The sequence below is a fragment of the Scyliorhinus torazame genome, chromosome 3 (genome assembly GCF_047496885.1).
Source record: "Scyliorhinus torazame isolate Kashiwa2021f chromosome 3, sScyTor2.1, whole genome shotgun sequence".
Classification (NCBI taxonomy): Eukaryota; Metazoa; Chordata; class Chondrichthyes; order Carcharhiniformes; family Scyliorhinidae; genus Scyliorhinus; species Scyliorhinus torazame.
This window is the reverse complement of record NC_092709.1, coordinates 5,356,063-5,378,736: the sequence shown is the minus strand read 5'-3', so window position 1 is coordinate 5,378,736 and position 22,674 is coordinate 5,356,063. Positions and strand designations below refer to the sequence as shown.

The window sequence follows — 22,674 nt, the reverse complement described above, 5'->3', positions numbered from 1 at the left end:
TGTCCCGACGTCCGCCCCTTCTGCGCCTTCGGGAAGACCCAGGACTCTTAAATTCTTCCTCCTCGAATTATTCTCCAGGGCTTCCAACCTCTCCACACACCTTTTGTGCTGTGCCTCGTGCGTCTCTGCCTTCACCACCAGGCCCTGTATTTCATCTTCGTTTTCAGCAGTCTTTGCCTTCACGACCCGAAGCTCCAGCTCCTGGCTCCTCTGCTCCTCCTTTAGCCCTTCAATCGCCTGTAATATCGGGGCCAACACTTCCTCCTTCAACTCCTTCTTCAGCTCTTCCACACAGCGCCGCAGGAACTCTTGTTGCTCCGGGCCCCATAACAAACGGCCACCTTCCGACGCCATCTTGCTTCGAGCTTCCTTTCCTTGCCGCTGCTCCAGAGGATCCTCCGCAATCCGGCCGCTATCCTCTCCCTTATCCATGCGTGTCCGGGGGGATTCCCTTCTGGTTTACCGCACAGTGTTTCTGGCCATTTAAATTGCCGTTGGGGCTCCTATTAAGAGCCCAAAAGTCTGTTCCAACGGGAGGTGCCGAAACGTGCGACTCAACTGGTCATTGCCGCACCCAGAAGTCCGCAAACTTCTCTTTACTAACATAAGAAGGTAAGAATTAGGAGCAGGTGTCAGCCATCTGGCCCCTCGAGCCTGCTCCGCCATTCAATGAGATCATGGCTGATCTCTTTGAGGACTCAGCTCCACTTACCCGCCCGCTCACCGTAACCTTTTATTCCTTTACTGTTCAAAAATCTATCTAACTTTGCCTTAAAAACAAAGTCAACCACAAGTCAATTTGAATTGAGGCTTCCTAGAGGCCTCCAGGTCGCCTCAACTGCTTCACTGGGGAGGGAATTCCACAGATTTATGACCCTTTGGGTAAAGAAGTTTCTCCTCAACTCAGTCCTAAACCTATGCCCCTTACTTTGAGATTATGCCCCCGAGTTCTAGTTTCACGCGCCAGTGGAAACAACCTCCCTGCTTCTATCTTAACCATTCCCTTCAGAATTTTATATGTTTCTATAAGATCCCATAGATCTATAACATCTCGGGGCTTGTGCCAAAGTTGGGAGAGCTGTCTCACAGATTAGTGAAGCAACAGTCTGACATAGTCATACTCACAGAATCATACCTTTTTTTTTAAAAGTAAAAGGTTTTCTAATACAGTTTTAAAGTGGCCATCGTAAAAAGCAACACTGCGACTTACAACACTTACGCCAGGACCTACGGGACACTCAGCCCCTGGAACACTGGTGGTCTGACGCAGCCTTTCCTCTGACTGGACCTGGTCTTCCCACTGGCTTGCCTCAGTGCACTGGGAGACACAGACCCCCACCTTACAGAATCATACCTTATAGATAATGTCCCAGACAGCACAATCACCATTCCTGGGTATGTCCTGTCTCACCGGCAAGACAGACCCAGCAGAGGTGGCGGGGGGCACAGTGGGATACAGTCGAGAGGGAGTTACCCTGAAGGTCCTCAACATCGACTCTGGACCCCATGAAGTCTCCTGGCTTCAGGTTAAACATAGGCAAGGAAACCTCTTGCTGATTACAATGTACAGGCCATCATCAGCTGATGAATCAGTACTCGGCCCATGTTGAACACCAATAAGAGAGAAAAACATACTTGACCTCATCCTCACCAATCTGCCCGCTGCAAATGCATCTGTCCATGGCAGGATCGGTAGAAGTGACGACCGCACAGTCCTTGTGGAGACAAAGTTCCGTCTTCACAGTGAGGATATGCTCCATCGTGTTGTGTGGCACTACCACCGTGCTAAATGGGATGATGTGGAGATGCAGGCGTTGGACTGGGGTGAGCACAGTACGAAGTCTTACAACACCAGGTTAAAGTCCAACAGGTTTGTTTCGATATCACTAGCTTTCGGAGCGCTGCTCCTTCCTCAGGTTCACCTTTAACCTGGTGTTGTAAGACTTCATACTAAATGGGATAGACTTCAAACAGATCTAGCAACTCAAGACTGGGCATCCACGCGGCGCTGTGGGGCCATCATCAGCAGCAGAATTGTATCAACCCCAATCTATAACCTCACAGCCCGGCATATCCCCCACTCTACCATTACCACCCAGCCAGGGGAGCAACCCAGGTTCAATGAAGAGTGCAGGAGAGCGTGCCAGGAGCAACATCAGGCAGACTGAAAAATGAGGTGTCAACCTGGTGAAGCTACAACACAGGACTACTTGTGTGTCACACAGCATAAGCAGCAAGTAATAGACAGAGCTAAGCGATTCCACAATAAACGCATCAGATCTAAGCTCTGCAGTCCTGCCACATCCAGCCGTGAATGGGGGTGGACAATTAAACAACTCACTGGAGGAGGAGGCTCCACAAATATCCCCATCCTCAATGATGGAGGAGCCCAGCACATCTGTGCCAATGACAAGACTGAAGCATTCGCAACAATCTTCAGCCAGAAGTGCCGAGTGGATGATCCGTCTCGGTCTCCTCTGGAGGTCCCCAGCATCACAGATGTCCGTCTTCAGTCAATACGATTCACTCCACGTGAAATGGCTGAAGGCACTGGATACTGCAAAGGCTGTGGGCCTTGACAATATCCTGCCAATAGTGCTCCCTGAACTTGCCACACCCCTAGCCAAGCTGTTCCAATGCAGCTACAACTCTGGCACCTACCCAGCAATGCGGAAAATTGCCCAGGTGTGTCCTGTAAACAAGAAACAGGACAAATCCAACCCAGCCGATTACCGCCCTATCAGTCTACTCTCCATCATCAGTAAAGTGATGGAAGGAGTCATCAACAGTGTTGTCAAGCGGCTCTGACTCAGCAATAACCTGCTCACGGACTCTCAGTGTGGGTTCCGCCAGGGTCACTCAGCTCCTGACGTCATTACAGCCTTGGTTCAAACATGGACAAAACAGCTGAACTCCAGAGGTGAGGTTAGAGTGACTGCCGTTGACATTTTTTTTTGACCGAGTGTGGCATCAAGCAGCCCTCGCTAAACTGGAGTCAATGGGAATCAGAGGGAAACTCTCTGCTGGTTGGAGTCATCCTGACACAAAGGAAGATGGTTGTGGTGGTTGGAGGTCAATCATCTCAGCTCCAGGACATCACTGCAGGAGTTCCTCAGGGTAGTGTCCTCGGCCCCAACCATCTTCAGCTGCTTCATCAATGACCTCCCTTCCATCATAAGATCAGAAGTGGGGATGTTTGCGGATGACTGCACAATGTTCAGCAGCATTCGCGACTCCTCAGATACTGAAGCAGTCCGTGTCCAAATGCAGCAAGACCGGGACAATATCCAGGCTCGGGGCTGACAAGTAGCAAGTTACATTCACGTCACACAAGTGCCAGACAATGACCATCTCCTACAAGAGAGAATCTAACCATCGCCCCCTTGACATTCAATGGCATTACCATCGCTGAATCCCCCCTATCAACATCCTGGGGGTTACCATTGATCAGAAACTGAACTGGACCCAGCCATATAAATACTGTGGCTACCAGGGCAGGTCAAAGGCTAGGAATTCTACGGTGAGTAACTCACCTCCTGACCCCCCAAAGCCTGCCCATCATTTCCAAGGCACACGTCAGGAGTATAATTGTCGCGATTTATCAAAATCTTGGAATTCTTGCATTTGTCTTGACGAGCGCGAGGTGAAAAACGTCAACAACATGTCTCTAATATTGGCAATATTCCAGTTTGGCCATCCTGTGGATAAACCTTACCATCTGTGGATGCTTCCTTTGCAAAGTGTGTTGTGGAATCGGAATCCGTTCCCAGGTTTCCAGGCGGAGTTGAATTGGCAGCTGGAGGAAATCCTGGAGATTCTGGGTGTGAATCAATGTTTCCTCCTGTGGTACAGAATACATTAATCCCGACACTGGCTGCAAAAGTACTTTGTGCTCAACTTAACTCTCAGGTTAAAGATAATTTCTAATGAACAGGTAAATGGTGGAAGTAGTTCATTGGATGTTCCTTACTGAGGGATCGCCACAGAAAGAAAATGCTCCCCTTCGGAGAGGGTGCGGAGGAGATTTACCAGAATGGCGGCAGGGGTGAGGGACTTCAGTTATTGTGGAGAGATTGAGATTTTCTCCTCGGAGCTGAAAGCACTAGGGGGGTGGGGGGGGATGTGATAGAGGTGTTCAAAATGACAATAAGAATATATAAGGAAAAACAGCGTTCATTGGTCAGTCAGTGGGGGAAGCAGGTTGAAGAGAATTGAGAAAAGACGATAAGGATATTTTATTTTTCGACAGCGAGTTATTGTGATCGGGAATGCGCTGGCTGAGAGTGTGGAGGAAGCAGATTCGTTAGGAACGTTCAAAATGGATTTGGGATACATACTTGTGGGGGAAAGCATGCAGGGCAATGGGTAAAGCGCAGTGGAGGTGGGGCTAATTGGACGGCTCTTTACAGAGTCAGCGCACACACAATGGGCCAAATGGCCTCATTTTGCATCGTGAGATTCTGAGTAAATCTGATTTGAGTTTCCAGCCAGACACCAGTAGATGGAGCACGATACACAGGAGGTGATGAGGGGAGAATTGGGTTGCTCATGTTAATAATAAGGAAAAGCATCACTTAAATGGAAGCAGTGGAGCTAACCTGGAGGCACTCTGCTGAATATCTCAGCAACAATGTAAAAATGCAGTAGTGACAACGTATTCTCTCCGATCTCTCTTTTCACAGCACATCTTTCTGTTACATTTGAACAGCTGTTAAATTGGGGTCGGCCCAGTATCACAGGGTAAATTTGAGTCTGTACTCAGAACGAGAGAGTCAATGCTACAAGCTTTTTTCTAACTTATACTCCAAGGTTTCACAGTGAGGAAAGGAAGGCATTACTGAATCCATTGCTGGCCAACCCCCTTGAGAGAGAAAGACACAGAAAGACAGACAGATAATGAGAGAGAGGGAGAGACAGCGAGGTACAGACAGAGAATGACAGACAGACAGTGATCAAGACACAGAGAGACAGACAGACAGAGATAGATAGGCAGACAGAGAATAACAGGCAGTGAAAGAGAGACAGACAGGCTGAGAAAGATGAACAATGCAAGAGAGAGAGACAGGCAGAGACAGATGGAAAGACAGATGGAGAAAGAGAGATTTGCAATTCTGTAGGACATTCGACCAGTTCATGAGGTTCCAAAGTGCTTCCAAAGGGCCTCGTGAATTGTGTATCCCAAGAAATATTTTTACATTTCTGAATTAAGATTTTCCAACATTATTTCTTGGCCATCAAAGTCCATTGAACCTTTTCGGGCAAATCCAACCATTCACTAAAGTGTGGGCAGCAGTGCTTGTAGGCAATATTAAACTGCGAATTAAATACAAGGCCAATGGTGTCAGTTCTTTGACAGTCTTTTGACAGATTTTACAGTTATTTGACAGCGTTAATAGTTATTTGACAGTCATTTGACAGTTCCTTGACAGTTCCTTGACTGCTCTGGGATACCAATGAGTCTATGCACTTTTGATGCTCAATCGTGTTTACTTCTAAAAGTCCCAAGGGGTGCCTTACCTCTCCTAAAAGTGTCCTGGGACCCTATCCAAAGGAGTACTATACCTCTCCAAACGGGTACTCTAGCTATCCAAATGAATCCACCAAGTTCAGACATCGTCTTACCTGGTGTAATCTGCATACTCTGAATTTCACACTCCTGGCCTACTGGGAGCCAATTAAAATCATAGAACAATTACAATTGGTTGGCATTGGTTGGCATGAAAGGGGCAAGGGGTGTATATGGGGGGGTGAGGTATGAGGGCTGGGGGGTAATCTTTTGCTTCAACCCTTTCTAAAATGTAATTCAACAAAGTGTCTGATCACAGAGGTGGGCCTCCCACTTCACCCTTCCCCACACCCAGCAGCCTCCACAGTACTTACAGGACGGCATGTCCAGCTCCTACTCCAGCCCAAACCCTGAAATGAACATCCAAACTACAGGACATCATTTCTGAAGGCTCGGTTCACAGAGCCAAACTCAGGCATGAAAGTCTGGGTCATTGTCTCTCTAACCCATCTGTGTAGACCCTCATGAGTATGTTATCAGGGTTATAGCTTGTTAACCAATGTTCAAGTCATTAGTTGCGCGTCTTCCTTTCTGCACATTAATTACTAACCATTACCATGTGTTGTAGCCGCAGAATCAGATATTAAAGTTCTTGTCTCAGCTTCAGATGATGGTCTGGTTGGTGTTGAGGTTGATAGTTCTGCGTATCCCCCTGCAGTGTACAATAGTCTATGTTAGTACCACCCTGGATGTCCAGAAACTGTTTAACATCGTTCATGCCTTTTTGGACCCAGGAAAGAATAGATAGAATAGATAGATAGACTGATACAGCACCAAAGGAATCCATTCAGCCCAACATACCTATGCCAGCCCTTTCAGACAGCCATCCATTTCGTTCCACTCCCCTCTGCGTATTCCCTGCAGACGGCAAATCTTTCCACTTCTAGGAAAATGATTATTCAATCAGTTTTCGCCTCTCTATCAGGTAAGCGCAGTCCAGGTCACAACAACTCTCTGCCTCAAGGCAGCATGGTGGCGCCTCACGGCACCGAGGTCCCTGGTTCGATCCCGGCCCTGGGTCACTGTCCGTGTGGAGTTTGCACATTCTCCCCACGTTTGCGTGGGTTTCGCCCCCACAACCCAAAGATGTGCAGGCTAGGTGGATTGGCCACGCTAAATTGCCCCTTAATTGGAAAATATGAATTAGGTACTCTAAATTTATTTTTAAAAACTTTTGTTTTGTTAACGTTGAGGGAGAGATTGTTGTCATTGCACCGTGACACTAGGTTCCCTATAACCCTCCTGTACCCTGACTCATCGTTGTTTGAGATCCGACCCACTATGGTCGTGTCATCAGCAAACCTGTTGATGGAGTTGGAGCCAAATTTTGCCACACAGTCGTGTGTGTACAGGGAGTATAGTAGGGAGCTAAGTATACAGCCTTGCGGGGCCCTGGTATTGAGGGCTATCGTGGAGGAGGTGTCGTTGTTTATCCTTGCTGACTGATTGTGGTCTATGGGTCAGGAAGTAGAATAGCAGGTAACAGTGTGCAAATGCAGAGGATATTCAAAGGAGGAACCTCTGTGTGTGTAATATTGACTGATACTCTCAGGATGAGACACAGATTTACATTGCCCATGTCTTAAATTCTGAAATATTTGTTGTGTTGTTAGCTTTTCCTGCTATCCATCTGCTGGAAATTTACTAAGGCTGATGCAAACACCAGCGATAAACAAGGTTCACCTGGTAGGAAACACAGAGGTAAACAAAATAGACAGGACAATTAGTGGCACTGTGATCTGCCGGTCGGTCGATAAGTTATGTGAAAGATTGAGATTGGTAGAGGAGTCATCCCTTTAATGAGCTGAGCTTCAGAGAGAGGTGAGGTTCCGTCACAATGCCATTTTGCCAATTACCACTGGGAGTCCTTCGTTTGGGAGTCGAATTATAGAATCTTTCTGTACAGGAGGACGACATTCGTCCCATCGGGTCGGTGCCACTTAGTTCCACTCCCCTTCCTAATTGGCCAATCTTTGATTCAAACAGATTTCCTGGTGGAAAGCAAGGATGACAGATCAGACCAAAACTGAATCAAACCAGTTACTGATGCAGGAATGTATGAGACTGGGAATATAGACAGTTAAGGTGATTGGGAAAAGCGAGGAGAGTGGATCTGATAAGTATTATTGGATATTTTCCTTGATAAGAGTGAACTAAAACATTGGCCTGTGTCGAATCTGGGTCTTTGTCACAGAAAACAGGAAACAGTCACTCCCCATGAATGTGAGACTGATGATCTCGAATCTCTGGCAATTTACCCTGAATCACGAATCAACTATCATACATTTAACCATTCATACTGAATAACTAACTATTTACATTAATCACTAACCAGCCAATATGCAAGTAACTATTTATACCGAATCACTAACTATTTACACTAAATCACAATTGTGGAAGGGAAATTAATGAGTTGCTCACTAAGAAGCATGCTGGGAATATTGCCTATATTTTAACACTGCTTTTGAACGAAAATAAGTAGGTACGGTAACATAAACAAAATCCTGCTTAGTATTTTGGTTTCGGCCTCATTATGACAACAAGTTGTTCTTCCGAAGGACAACAAAATGCCTACTTGAATTGTTTTTAAACAAAGGGCAAAACATTCACATTTCCTCTTGCGTATGTTCCCAAGGTTTATCTCTGCAAAGTTGTTTATTTCACACTGTAAATATAATGGTTTCCAACTGTATAACGCAGAGTACGGAGTAATGGCTGTGCATCCAGACCACAGCCCTCTCCGCAAATATTGGTGTTAAATAAATTTCCTTAATCGAACCTCGAAGAATTTGTCTTTATTATAATTACCACGACAACTAACCGGCTAACACATTCAACTATTTATACTGAATCACTAACTATTTACACTATATCTCAAACCAGCTAATGTACATGTAACTATTTAGACTGAGTCATTAATCAGCTAACATATATCTAACTATGCTTCAGTGCTGCTTGGACAAGCTGAGTGAGTGGGCAAATGCATGGTAGGTGCAGGGTAATATGTATAAATGCGAGGTTATCCACTTTGGCAGAAAAAAACAGGAGGACAAATTATTTGACAGTGCGGCACTCCCTCAGTACTGACCCTCTGACAGTGCAGCACTCCCTCAGTACTGATCCTCTGTCAGTGCAGCACTCCCTCAGTACTGACCCTCTGACAGTGCGGCTCTCCCTCAGTACTGCCCCTCTGACAGGGCAGCACTCCCTCAGTACTGACCCTCTGACAGCGCGGCACTCCCTCAGTACTGACCCTCTGACAGTGCAGCACTCCCTCAGTACTGACCCTCTGACAGTGCGGCACTCCCTCAGTACTGACCCTCTGACAGTGCGGCACTCCCTCAGTACTGCCCCTCTGACAGTGCAGCGCTCCCTCAGTACTGACCCTCTGACAGTGCGGCACTCCCTCAGTACTGACCCTCTGACAGTGCAGCACTCCCTCAGTACTGACCCTCTGACAGTGCAGCTCTCCCTCAGTACTGACCCTCTGACAGTGCGGCACTCCCTCAGTACTGCCCCTCTGACAGTGCAGCGCTCCCTCAGTACTGACCCTCTGACAGTGCGGCACGCCCTCAGTACTGCCCCTCTGACAGTGCAGCGCTCCCTCAGTACTGACCCTCTGACAGTGCAGCACTCCCTCAGTACTGACCCTCTGACAGTGCGGCACTCCCTCAGTACTGACCCTCTGACAGTGCGGCACTCCCTCAGTACTGACCCTCTGACAGTGCAGCACTCCCTCAGTACTGATCCTCTGTCAGTGCAGCACTCCCTCAGTACTGACCCTCTGACAGTGCAGCACTCCCTCAGTACTGACCCTCTGACAGTGCAGCTCTCCCTCAGTACTGACCCTCTGACAGTGCGGCACTCCCTCAGTACTGCCCCTCTGACAGTGCAGCCCTCCCTCAGTACTGACCCTCTGACAGTGCAGCGCTCCCTCAGTACTGACCCTCTGACAGTGCAGCACTCCCTCAGTACTGACCCTCTGACTGTGCAGCACTCCCTCAGTACTGACCGTCTGACAGTGCGGCACTCCCTCAGTACTGCCCTCTGACAGTGCAGCCCTCCCTCAGTACTGACCCTCTGACAGTGCAGCGCTCCCTCAGTACTGACCCTCTGACAGTGCAGCACTCCCTCAGTACTGACCCTCTGACTGTGCAGCACTCCCTCAGTACTGACCCTCTGACAGTGCAGCACTCCCTCAGTACTGACCCTCTGACAGTGCAGCACTCCCTCAGTACTGACCCTCTGACAGTGCAGCACTCCCTCAGTACTGACCCTCTGACAGTGCAGCACTCCCTCAGTACTGACCCTCTGACAGTGCAGCACTCCCTCAGTACTGCCCCTCTGACAGTGCCGCACTCCCTCAGTACTGACCCTCTGACAGTGCAGCACTCCCTCAGTACTGACCCTCTGACAGTGCAGCACTACCTCAATACTGACCCTCTGACAGTGCAGCACTCCCTCAGTACTGACCCTCTGACAGTGTAGCACTCCCTCAGTACTCACTCTCTGACAGTGCGGCACTCCCTCAGCACTGACCCTCTGACAGTGCCTCACTCCCTCAGTACTGACCCTCTGACAGTGCGGCACTCCCTCAGTATTGATCCTCAGACAGTGCAGCACTCCCTCAGTATTGACACTCTGACAGTGCAGCACTCCCTCAGTACTGACCCTCTGACAGTGCAGCACTCCCTCAGTACTGACCCTCTGACAGTGCAGCACTACCTCAATACTGACCCTCTGACAGTGCAGCACTCCCTCAGTACTGACCCTCTGACAGTGTAGCACTCCCTCAGTACTCACTCTCTGACAGTGCGGCACTCCCTCAGCACTGACCCTCTGACAGTGCCTCTCTCCCTCAGTACTGACCCTCTGACAGTGCGACACTCCCTCAGTACTGACCCTCTGACAGTGCGGCACTCCCTCAGCACTGACCCTCTGACAGTGCCTCACTCCCTCAGTACTGACCCTCTGACTGTGCGACACTCCCTCAGTACTGACCCTCTGACAGTGCAGCACTCCCTCAGTACTGACCCTCTGACAGTGCAGCACTCCCTCAGTACTGACCCTCTGACAGTGCAGCACTCTCTCAGTACTGACCCTCTGACAGTCCAGCACTCCCTCAGTACTGACCCTCTGACAGTGCAGCACTCCCTCAGTACTGACCCTCTGACAGTGCAGCACTCCCTCAGTACTGACCCTCTGACAGTGCGGTACTCCCTCAGTACTGACCGTTTGACAGTGCAGCACTCCCTCTGGGCTGACTCTCTGACAGTGCGGCACTCCCTCAGTACTGACCCTCTGACAGTGCGGCACTCCCTCAGTACTGACCCTCTGACAGTGCAGCACTCCCTCAGTACTGACCCTCTGACAGTGCAGCACTCCCTCAGTACTGACCCTCTGACAGTGCAGCAGTCCCTCAGTACTGACCCGCTGACAGTGCAGCACTCCCTCAGTACTGACCCTCTGACAGTGCAGCACTCCCTCAGTACTGACCCTCTGACAGTGCGGTACTCTCTCAGTACTGACCCTCTGACAGTCCAGCACTCCCTCAGTACTGACCCTCTGACAGTGCAGCACTCCCTCAGTACTGACCCTCTGACAGTGCAGCACTCCCTCAGTACTGACCCTCTGACAGTGCAGCGCTCACTAGCCAGTCGGGTTATTCCCGGGAGACGGCTACCATCCACTTCAGTCTTGCTCATGAGATTGAAATGAATGCAAATTAGGGTTAATAATATTCTCGCCATTTCTGGCTGAGATCTGGAACTCCCCTCCGGGAATGGGCCGGTGAATCGCAAAGTGATTCACGCCCAGCTTCAACCTTGACTTTTCCTGCTATTTACCGGGCATGTCCAGATCCGGGCCGTGCAACAGGGCGGGTAAACCGTGCTGATGGAATCAAAATCATTGCAAGAAGATTTAGAAAGAGCTGAGGAGAATTATTTTCACTTAGAGTTGTGTGGATCAGAAATGTTCGACCTGGCGATGGTGAAAGCCGATTTCAGAAATAACTTTCACAGGGATTTTTTTTATTCTCCTCCTTTTTCACATTTTCTCCCAAATTTACACCCATCAACAATAAACAATAATCAGTAACAAATGTAATGTCAATCCCCACATCAATAACAACGATCCCATCCACCCACCAAACCCCCAAACATTAGCCCGCATGTTAACATAAACAAATGACAAAAAGGAATCCGGAATCACCCATAGTCACCATTAACACATACAGTCCCCCTCCCCACAACCCTCCCACTCCCCCCCCCCCAATGTTTGATGTGATCCAATTCTCGAAAGTGCATAATGAATAACGCTCATGAATTGTAGATCCCCTCCATCCTTCCCCTCAGTTCAAATTTGACCTTCTCAAGAGTCAAGAATTCCAACAGGTCCCCCCGCCACGCCAAGCTGACACTACCCCCTTCTCCAGTCCCCCTGTCGTCAGCACCTCCTCCAGCAATGTGGAGGCCGGCTCCACCGGGAAGCTCCGTATCTCCTTTCTGGCAAAGTCTCGAACCTGCATCTATCCAACCATTTCCCCCTGCTCCAGCCCATACTTCGCTTCCAGCTCCTTCAATCCTGCAAACCGAACCCCAAGAAACAATTCTTTTAGTGTCCTAATTCCTTTCTCCTCCCATCTCCGAAAGTTTCCATCCCACTTCCCTGGCTCAAATCTATGGTTCCCCGAATCGACATTTCCCTTGACCCTGCCCCCAGCCCGAAGTGTTGGCGAAACTGCCTCCAAATTCTCAATGAAGCTATTATTACCGGACTACCTGAGTATTTCCCCAGGGCTATCGGGAGCGGCGCTGTTGCTAGCGCCTTCAATCCCGACCCCCTACACAAACTCTCCTCCAATACATCAGGTTCGGACAACCCAAACCCCCTGCCTGCCTTCCTCTCTGTAGTAGCACCTTTCTAATTCTGGGCACCTTCCCTCCCCATATGAACGACGTAACCCTTTCCTCAATCTCTCTAAAAAATGCCTTTAGCAGGAAAATCGGCAGGCATTGGAAAATAAACAGAAATCGCGGCCACACGTTCATTTTAACCGCCTGTACCCGACCCGCCAGTGACAGAGGGAGACCATCCCACCTTGCCAGATCAGCTTTCACTCTCCCCACTGTGGTAGTATGCATTAGGGGTCATGTGGGACTGTGAAGCCGTGATGTCATTGGCTGACAGATCCCGGGTCCTGGTTGGCTGTTGATCTCTAGCTCCGCCCTGAAGGCGGAGTATAAGAACCAGGAATTCTCCCCGCAGCTCCAGTCTGTTGCTGAACTGCGGGGAACGAGTCACGCTTAATAAAGCCTCATCGACTTCACCTCTATTCGTCTCTCGGGAGTCTTTGTGCGCTACAATTTATTAAGCGTGCTTAAAGGACTATGGAGCTCAGGATCTTCCCGGAATGCCTGAGGATCAGCCCCCACGCAGTGAACGCAGCAGCAGTTTTTAAACACTGGCAGACTTGTTTCGAAGGCTACCTCCGAACGGCCCCTGGCCGGGTCACAGAAGACCAGAAACTACAGGTCCTGTACTCGATGGTAAGTCCGGAAATTTTCCCTCTCATAGAAGATGCAGAGGATTTCCAGACGGCGTTCGCAGCACTAAAGAGCATCTATGTTCACCCAGTGAACCAGATCTACGCACGCTACCAACTCGCAACGAGACGGCAAAGTCCCAGAGAATCGCTGGACGAATTCTACGCCGCGCTGCTAATTTTGGGACGGGCCTGCAGCTGCCCGCCGGTAAACGCGATTGAACACACGGACATGTTAATTCGCGATGCGTTTGTGGCTGGTATGAACTCTCCCCAAATCCGCCAAAGACTTTTAGAAAAAGAGTCGCTAGGACTCTCAGAGGCACGGGCCCTTGCAGCCTCACTGGATGTGGCCGCGCGAAATGCCCGCGCCTGCGGCCCCGACCGCGCGGCAGCCCCTTGGGCTCCGTGGACCCCCGTCGCGACAACCCCCCCCCCCCCACAGGCTTGCGCGGTTCAGACGCCAAGTCGTCCCGGGGGAGCCCGCTGCTATTTCTGCGGCCAGGCGAAACACCCCCGGCAGCGCTGCCCGGCCCGCGCAGCGATTTGCAAGAACTGCGGGAAAAAGGGCCATTTCGCGGCTGTGTGCCGGTCCCGGGGGGTCGCCGCTGTCCCTGGAGAAGAAGGAGTCCTGCGCATTCCAAACGCTCCCCAACTCCCCCAGCGCCCAATGTGCGACCCGCAGGCGCCGCCATTTTGGGTCCGGGCCACCACGAGGGGAGGAGGGGCGCCGCCATCTTGGGACCCCCCAGACCTGCGCGACGCATGGGGGCGGCCATTTTGTCCACCCCCGCCGCCATCTTGTGACCCCCCAGCCATGTGCGATGTATGGGGGCGGCCATTTTGTTCACCCCCGCCGCCATCTTGGACGGCAACAATGGACCACAGCATCGACGGCTCCACGGGGTTCGAGGAAGACGCTGAAGCACTACGACCACGTCTGGCCTCAATGACGTTGGACCAAGCACGGCCCCGGACGCTCCAGACGACGACAACAACGGTGCTGATCAACGGACACGAGACACCATGCCTGGTCGACTCCGGGAGCACAGAAAGCTTCATCCACCCCGACACGGTAAGACGCTGTTTTTTGACCATCCGTCCCAGTGCGCAAAAGATTTCCCTAGCTGCAGGATCCCACTCCGTACAGATCAAAGGCTTCTGCATAGTGACCCTAATGGTGCAAGGGAGGGAGTTTAAAAACTACAGGCTCTACGTCCTTCCCCAACTCTGCGCGCCCACATTACTGGGATTAGATTTCCAGTGCAATCTGCAGAGCCTAACTTTCCAATTCGGCGGCCCAATACCCCCACTCACTATCTGCGGCCTCGCAACCCTCAAGGTTGAGCCCCCATCCTTGTTTGCAAACCTCACCCCGGATTGCAAACCCGTCGCCACTAGGAGCAGACGGTACAGCGCCCAGGACCGGACATTTATTCGGTCCGAAGTCCAGCGGCTACTGAAGGAAGGCATAATCCAGGCCAGCAATAGTCCCTGGAGAGCACAGGTGGTAGTAGTAAAGACAGGGGAGAAGCAAAGGATGGTCATAGACTATAGCCAGACCATCAACAGGTACACACAGCTAGATGCGTACCCTCTCCCCCGCATATCCGACATGGTCAATCGGATTGCCCAATATAAGGCCTTCTCCACCGTGGACCTCAAGTCCGCCTACCATCAGCTCCCCATCCGCCCAAGTGACCGCAAGTACACAGCCCTCGAGGCAGACGGGCGATTATACCTCTTCCTAAGGGTCCCATTTGGCGTCACAAACGGGGTCTCGGTCTTCCAACGGGAGATGGACCGAATGGTTGACCAACACGGGTTGCAGGCCACGTTCCCGTATCTTGACAACGTAACCATCTGCGGCCACAATCAGCAGGACCACGACGCCAATCTCCAAAAATTCCTCCAGACCGCTAAAGCCTTGAACCTCACATACAACGAGGACAAGTACGTTTTTAGCACAAACTGGCGAGCCATCTTGGGATATGTAGTGCGCAATGGGATAATAGGCCCCGACCCCGAACGTATGCGCCCCCTCATGGAATTTCTCCTCCCTCACTGCTCAAAAGCCCTAAAACGCTGCCTGGGGTTCTTTTCATATTACGCCCAGTGGGTCCCCCAGTACGCAGACAAGGCCCGCCCCCTAATACAGACCACGACCTTCCCTCTGTCGACAGAGGCATGCCAGGCCTTCAGCCGCATCAAAGCGGATATCGCAAAGGCCACGATGCGCGCCATCGACGAGTCCCTCCCCTTCCAGGTCGAGAGCGACGCCTCCGACGTAGCTCTAGCGGCCACCCTTAACCAAGCGGGCAGACCCGTGGCCTTTTTCTCCCGAACCCTCCACGCCTCAGAAATCCGCCACTCCTCAGTGGAAAAGGAAGCCCAAGCCATAGTGGAAGCTGTGCGACATTGGAGGCATTACCTGGCCGGCAGGAGATTCACTCTCCTCACTGACCAACGGTCGGTAGCTTTCATGTTCGATAATGCACAGCGGGGCAAAATTAAAAATGACAAGATCTTAAGGTGGAGGATCGAGCTCTCCACCTTCAACTATGAGATCTTGTACCGTCCCGGAAAGCTGAACGAGCCGTCCGATGCCCTATCCCGCGGCACATGTGCCAACGCACAAATTAACCGTCTCCAAACCCTCCACGAGGACCTCTGCCACCCAGGGGTCACTCGGTTCTACCATTTTATAAAGTCCCGCAACCTCCCCTACTCCGTGGAGGAGGTCCGTACAGTCACAAGGAACTGCCACATCTGCGCAGAGTGCAAACCGCATCTTTTCAGGCCGGATGGTGCGCACCTGATCAAGGCTTCCCGTCCCTTTGAACGCCTCAGTCTGGATTTCAAAGGGCCCCTCCCCTCCACCGACCGCAACACATACTTCCTGAACATGGTGGACGAGTACTCCGGTTTCCCCTTCGCCATCCCCTGCCCTGACATGACAGCGGCCACAGGCATTAAAGCCCTTAGCACCATATTCACACTGTTCGGTTGCCCCGCATACGTCCATAGCGACAGGGGGTCCTCCTTCATGAGTGACGAGCTGCGCCAGTTCCTGCTCAGCAAGGGTATAGCCTCGAGCAGGACGACCAGCTACAACCCCTGGGGGAACGGGCAAGTAGAGAGGGAGAACGGCACGGTCTGGAAGACCGTCCTACTGGCCCTACGGTCCAGGGATCTCCCAGTTTCACGGTGGCAGGAGGTCCTCCCGGACGCCCTCCACTCCATCCGGTCACTACTCAGTACCACCACTAACCAAACGCCTCATGAGCGCCTCCTTGTCTTCCCCAGGAAGTTCTCCTCTGGAACGTCGCTGCCGACCTGACTGGCGGCCCCAGGACCCATCTTGCTCTGGAAACATGTGCGGGCGCACAAGTCGGACCCGTTGGTCGAAAGGGTTCACCTCCTCCACTCGAACCCGCAGTACGCCTACGTGGAGTACCCCGACGGCCGACAGGACACGGTCTCCCTGCGAGATCTGGCGCCCGCCGGCAACACACACACCCCCTCGACACCAATCACCCCCTCCCTGCCACCGGCGCACCCCGCTTCCCGGGAGGATCGGTCCTCCTCCCAGGTCCGACCAGAAGTGAAGCTGAAGCAGAAACCGTAAAGCTCCCGGAGGCGACAACACTGGAACAAGCACCACCACCACCGGGCCTGAGGCGATCGACAAGGACGACCAGACCGCGCGCCCGACTCGTGGCATCGGTGTAACACTAGAATGTTGTGGACTTCGAGAATGTTTTTTTTTCCTTTTCCCTCTTACGAATACTGTAAATAGTTCAAAACAAAAAACCCTGTACATAGCCCAGTGTAGGGCACTGTAATGACATGCAAAAGTTTTTTTCCTCCCAGGACCAGCCTTGTAAACCCCTACCACCATGCGAAGCACCACCCCGCCGGGTTCATTTTTAACAAGGGGTGAATGTGGTAGTATGCATTAGGGGTCATGTGGGACTGTGAAGCCGTGATGTCATTGGCTGACAGATCCCGGGTCCTGGTTGGCTGTTGATCTCTAGCTCCGCCCTGAAGGCGGAGTATAAGAACCAGGAATTCTCCCCGCAGCTCCAGTCTGTTGCTGAACTGCGGGGAACGAGTCACGCTTAATAAAGCCTCATCGACTTCACCTCTATTTGTCTCTCGGGAGTCTTTGTGCGCTACACCCACCAAACTAGAAATGTTGTACCTGTGGAGCCCCCTCCACTCCCGAGCAACCTGCACCCCCAGGTACTTTCACAGGGAATTGACAGGTTTTGGTGTATGAGAAATTTACAGAGATACAGACAGAACGTGATCAAGTAGGATGTAACTCCTCTCTCAAAGAGCCAGCACAGGGTTGATGGACTCAGTGGTTTCCATCAGTGCAGTTGGTGGCTCTGACTCTGCTCTGTGACCGGGCTTGTGTATTTTCCTCAATTGGTTCCCTCGCATCGATGAAAGTCCTTGAAAAATAGTCGGATCATTCTGATTCCAATGTGTCCCATTTCTTTCTATTTTCTCGTGCTCCACATTTTCTGATATTCTCAATTTGGTTTGAGTGGGGATGCCAGCAAAACTGAAATCAGATCACGTCTCCCACATCCTCCCACATCTGTCTACAATTACCATTCATCAACAAACATTAACTTGTCTCCAATACATCTACATTTCCACCTTCCGCATGACTCATCCTTGTTCTAAGTGGGAGTTCAAACCCTTGTAGCTGCTGCTATCTGTCTTGGCTACACAATCTCAGCGAATGTCTTTTTACAGAATCCACGCTACCTGGATCAGGGGTTGCTGGATTGTACCAATGACGGCGAGAAAAAAAAGTCCCTGAAGAAGCCCGGCAAAATATTTAGGAGAAGAAGTCTCCAAACAATTATTATCGAGGTGATGAAAGAATGCAGATGGAAGGAGATGTGTTATCTGACTGGTGTGAGAGCCCTTGTGCGACAAGAGTGTGTCTCAAGTGTAGCTCTCGACAAGGGTCACCTGGTCAAAGGTCTGTTCATTAAGATTGATTGAAACCCTCCCCACATTTCTGTTTGTCTTCCAGTGCCTCCCCATCTTCATCCCAAAGGCCTTTTTCAAGCGGGTGAATAAGGTTATTTTGGGCTTTGTGTGGGCGAGTAAAACCCCGCGAGTGAAGAAAGTGTTGCTGGAGCGCAGTCGGGGGGAGGGTGGGTTGGTGCTGCCAAACTTCTGCAATTACTACTGGGCGGCTAATGTAGCCATGATTAGGAAGTGGGTAGTGGGGAAGGGGTCGGTGTGGGAGCGGATGGAGGCGGCGTCATGTAAAGACACCAGTTTGGGAGCACTGATAACGGCATCTCTTCCATTCTCGGCGGCCTGATACGCCACAAGTCCGGTGGTGGTGGCGGCTCTGAGAATCTGGGGACAATGGAGGAGATGTAAGAGAGGGGAAGGAGCATCGGTTTGGACCTCGATTTATAATAACCATCGGTTTACCGGGTAGGATGGATGGCGGGTTCCGGAGTTGGCAAAGGGCAGGAATTAGAAGGATGGGGGATCTATTTCTAGATGGGAGCTTCCCCAGCTTGAAAGCCTTGGAGGATAAATTTAAATTGCCAGCAAGGAATGGGTTTAGGTATTTGCAGATGCGAGACTTCCTGAGAAAGCCGGTTCCGGCCTTTCCGCTGCTGCTGCCACGGGGGATACAGGATAGAGTAGTTTCCAGTACCTGGGTGGGAGAGGGGAAGGTATTGAATATTTACCAGGCGCTCTCGCAGGCGGAGGAAACTCCGGTGGAGGAGCTCAAGGGCAAGTGGGAGGACGAGCTAGGAGGAGAGATAGAGGTGGGTCTGTGGGCGGATGCCCTAGGCAGGGTTAATACATCCTCACCATGTGCCAGGCTCAGCCTGATACAATTTAAGGTAGTCCACCGGGCACACATGACAGCGGCTAGGATGAGCAGGTTTTTCGGGGTAGAGGACAGGTGTGCGAGGTGCGCGGGAAGCCCAGCAAATCAAGTCCACATGTTTTGGGCATGCCCGAAGCTCAGAGGGTTTTGCTAAGGCAATGTCCACGGTGCTAAAAACACGGGTGGTGCCGAGTCCGGAGGTAGCGATCTTTGGAGTGTCGGAAGAGCTGGGAGTTCAGGGGGCGAAAGAGGCCGACGTCCTGGCCTTTGCCTCCCTGGTAGCCCGGAGACGGATCTTGTTAATGTGGAGGGACTCGAAGCCCCCGAGTGTAGAGGCCTGGGTTAGTGACATGGCTGGGTTTCTCAGCCTCGAAAATAAAGTTCGCCCTAAGAGGGTCAATGTTCGGGTTCCCCCGGAGGTGGCAGCCGTTCGTCGACTTTCTCGGGGAAAACAAAAATGTCAGCAGATGCAGTATTCCGGTGGGGGGGGGGGGATTGTTGTTGTATGGTTGGGGTGTGTGAAGATTGGGATGGGGGGGGAAATGTTTATTGTACCATGTTTATGTCATTGTTATTGTTATTATTATAAAAACTTTCAAATACCCTAATAAAAATATTTTTTTTTAAAGAATGATTGAAACAGTGAGTTTAGTCTCCAGATAAGATGCACAAATTAATGAAGAGAATGGATGTGTTGGAGGGATGGATTGGATCCTCAACACTGACGTACAGAACTGCCAGAGAGCAGCAGGTACAAAGAAAAGTACAGCACAGGAACAGGCCCTTCGGCCCTCTAAGCCCGTGCCGAGGTAGCAGAGGCACTATTACAAATATCAATAAATTATTAGAAACAGGAATATCCAGGTGCTGGTTTAGCACAGTGGGCTAAACAGCTGGCTTGTAATGCAGAACAAGGCCAGCAGTGTGGGTTCAGTTCCCGCACTGGTCTCCCCGAACAGGCGCCGCATGTGGTGACTAGGGGCGTTTCACAGTAACTTCATTGAAGCTGACTTGTGACAATAAGCGATTATTATTATTGTCTGACCAGTCTGACAAAGGAAGTCAAAAAGGACCTGCAAAGATGGAACACACTCCCACTCTCCCTCGCGAGGAGAGTCCAGACGATCAAAATGAACGTGCTGCCCAGGTACCTCTTCCTACTTCGATCCATCCCGATCTACATCCCCAAGGCCTTTTTCAACTCACTGGACAAGTTAATCATGACTTTTGTATGGGGGAGGGAAGAATGCTAGGATCCCAAAGAAGGTCTTACAGAAAACGAAGTCCAGGGGAGGGCCAGCCCTCCCAAACCTACAGTACTACCACTGGGCAGCGACAGCAGAAAGAGCAATGGGATGATTAAGGAGCCAGAAGCCGAGTGGGTGCGTGCGGAGGAGGCCACCTGCAGGGGGACCTCGCTCTGGGCCTTCGCTATGGCGGCACTCCCATCCCCACCCAAAAAACACTCCAGCAGCCCAGTGGTGATAGCCAACCTCCAGTCCTGGAACCAACTACGGCAGCAATTCAGCCTGACCGTAATGTCCTCCAAGGCCCCCATCTGCAACAACCGCATGTTATCACCAGCGCTGACTGGCGCCACCTTCAAAAGGTGGAGACAGGACGGGGGGACACTGACAGTCAGGGACCGATACACCGACGGCAGGGTCGCAACACTGGACGAACTGACGGAGAAATTTCAGCCAGCTAAGGGCAACAAACCCAGATACCTGTAGCTTAAAAACTTCCTACAGAAGGAGACAAGGACATACATGCGTCCACCGTGACAGACGCTACTAGAGGAATTAGTCTGGGTGTAACATTCTAGGTAAAGGAAACTGTAGAAACTGTACAAACGACTGATAGAGAGGGCCGACTCTGTACAGGACGCAACAAGAAGGAAATGTGAGGACGACTTGGGGCTCGAAATAGGGTGGGGACTCTGGAGCGAAGAACTGCACAGGGTCAACTCCACCTCCACATGCGCAAGGCTCAACCTAACGCAGCTAAAAGTGGTACACAGAGCCCACTTAACAGGAACCCGTATGAGTAGGTTCTTCCCGGAGGTGGAGGATAGATGTGAACGGTGCCAAGGAGGCCCGGCCACACCACCCCCACATGTTCTGGTCTTGCCCCAGGCTTGCTGGGTACTGGACAGCCTTCTTCGAAGCAATGTCCAAGGTGGTGGGGGTGAGGGTGGAGCCATGCCCGAAAGTGGTGGTCTTCGGGGTATCAGACCAGCCAGATTTCTTCATGGGCAGGAGGGCGGACACCCTTGCCTTTGCTTCCCTATCACCTGCCATAGAACCCTGCTTGGCTGACGGTCAGCAGCTCCCCCCAAAGCTGCAGACTGGCTGGCGGTCAGCAGCCCCCCCCAAAGCTGCAGACTGGCTGGCGGTCAGCAGCCCCCCCCAAAGCTGCAGACTGGCTGGCGGTCAGCAGCCCCCCCCAAAGCTGCAGACTGGCTGGCGGTCAGCAGCACCGCCCAAAGCTGCAGACTGGCTGGCGGTCAGCAGCCCCCCCAAAGCTGCGGACTGGCTGGCGGTCAGCAGCACCCCCAAAGCTGCAGACTGGCTGGCGGTCAGCACCACCCAAAGCTGCGGACTGGCTGGCGGTCAGCACCACCCAAAGCTGCGGACTGGCTGGCGGTCAGCAGCACCACCCAAAGCTGCGGACTGGCTGGCGGTCAGCAGCACCACCCAAAGCTGCAGACTGGCTGGCGGTCAGCACCACCCAAAGCTGCAGTCTGGCGGCCTGGCCTATCGGAATTCCTCCAAATTGATAAAATCAAATTCGCCATCCGAGGGTCGGGTGACGGCTTCCTCAGAATATGGGAACCATTCACCCAACTGCTCCGGGACCTGTTTGTGGCCAACGAACAAATAAAGAAATAATTAAGTAGCCAAGAGCCAGGGGAAAGTAGCCAAGACATGAGAAAAGAGAGGTAAGAGAGGGAAGACCCGGGGGGGGGGGGCTGCAATTGAGAGTAGCCAATCACAGCTGAAAAGAAAGGGGAGCAGCAGGGAGGGAGGGGAGGGAGGGGGGAGAAGGGGGCAGTGAAAGGAGGGGGAGGGGGGGGGGGGCAGTGAGGGAGGAAAGACAAGGAGAGAAGAATAATAGAGAGGAGCCAGAGGGGAGGAAAGAGGAGGGAACACAATCTGGAGGGAGAGCACAGGAAATAACAACACAGCAGCGCAACAGAGGGTAAGGAAGAGCACAAGAGGAAGAAACGGCAGATGGCCGAAACGGAGGCAAACGCACAAAAACGAAAAAAGAAAAACTGACTGAGAAATGCAGGAGACATCAGGGTCGCCAGTCCCCTGCCCCTCGCACCCGGTTTTGTTTCGCTTGATTTGTTTGTATTAAAATAAAACAGAAACGAAAGCGGGGAGAAAGCCCCACTCCCCAGTGTCATGTGGAATGACATTTTCTCTCCGTTGCTTCTCTCTGTAAACACTTAGCCTGTTTTTATTTTCCCACCCCTTGTTTTTTTAGTTTCGTAGTGTTTTTGTTATTTCTTTTTGGTTTTTCTGTGTATATATCTGTAAATACACCACGCAGAAAACCCAATAAAAACATTCTTAAAAAAAAGAAACAGAGACATACAGGATTAGCCAACAGTTATTTCTCCATTGAAAAGGGGAGATACAATAAATCCAGTGCCACCACAATGCCCAAAAGGAA

The 22,674-nt window shown here is 51.4% G+C and overlaps 1 protein-coding gene across 4 annotated transcripts in view; it reads right to left on the bottom strand.

The window, feature by feature from the left end:
* Positions 1-22,674, bottom strand: part of LOC140408258 (uncharacterized) — a 62,325-nt gene that overhangs the window by 30,460 nt on the left and 9,191 nt on the right. For 3 of the 4 annotated variants that reach the window (XM_072495219.1, XM_072495217.1, XM_072495220.1), the window contains exons 2-3: positions 6,117-6,218; positions 3,716-3,841 (exon numbers count right to left, since the gene is read on the bottom strand). In XM_072495219.1, the coding sequence (XP_072351320.1) occupies positions 3,716-3,841; positions 6,117-6,218 (228 nt within the window). The remainder of the gene's footprint in view (positions 1-3,715; positions 3,842-6,116; positions 6,219-22,674) is intronic. The other variant, XM_072495218.1, reaches the window with a different exon arrangement.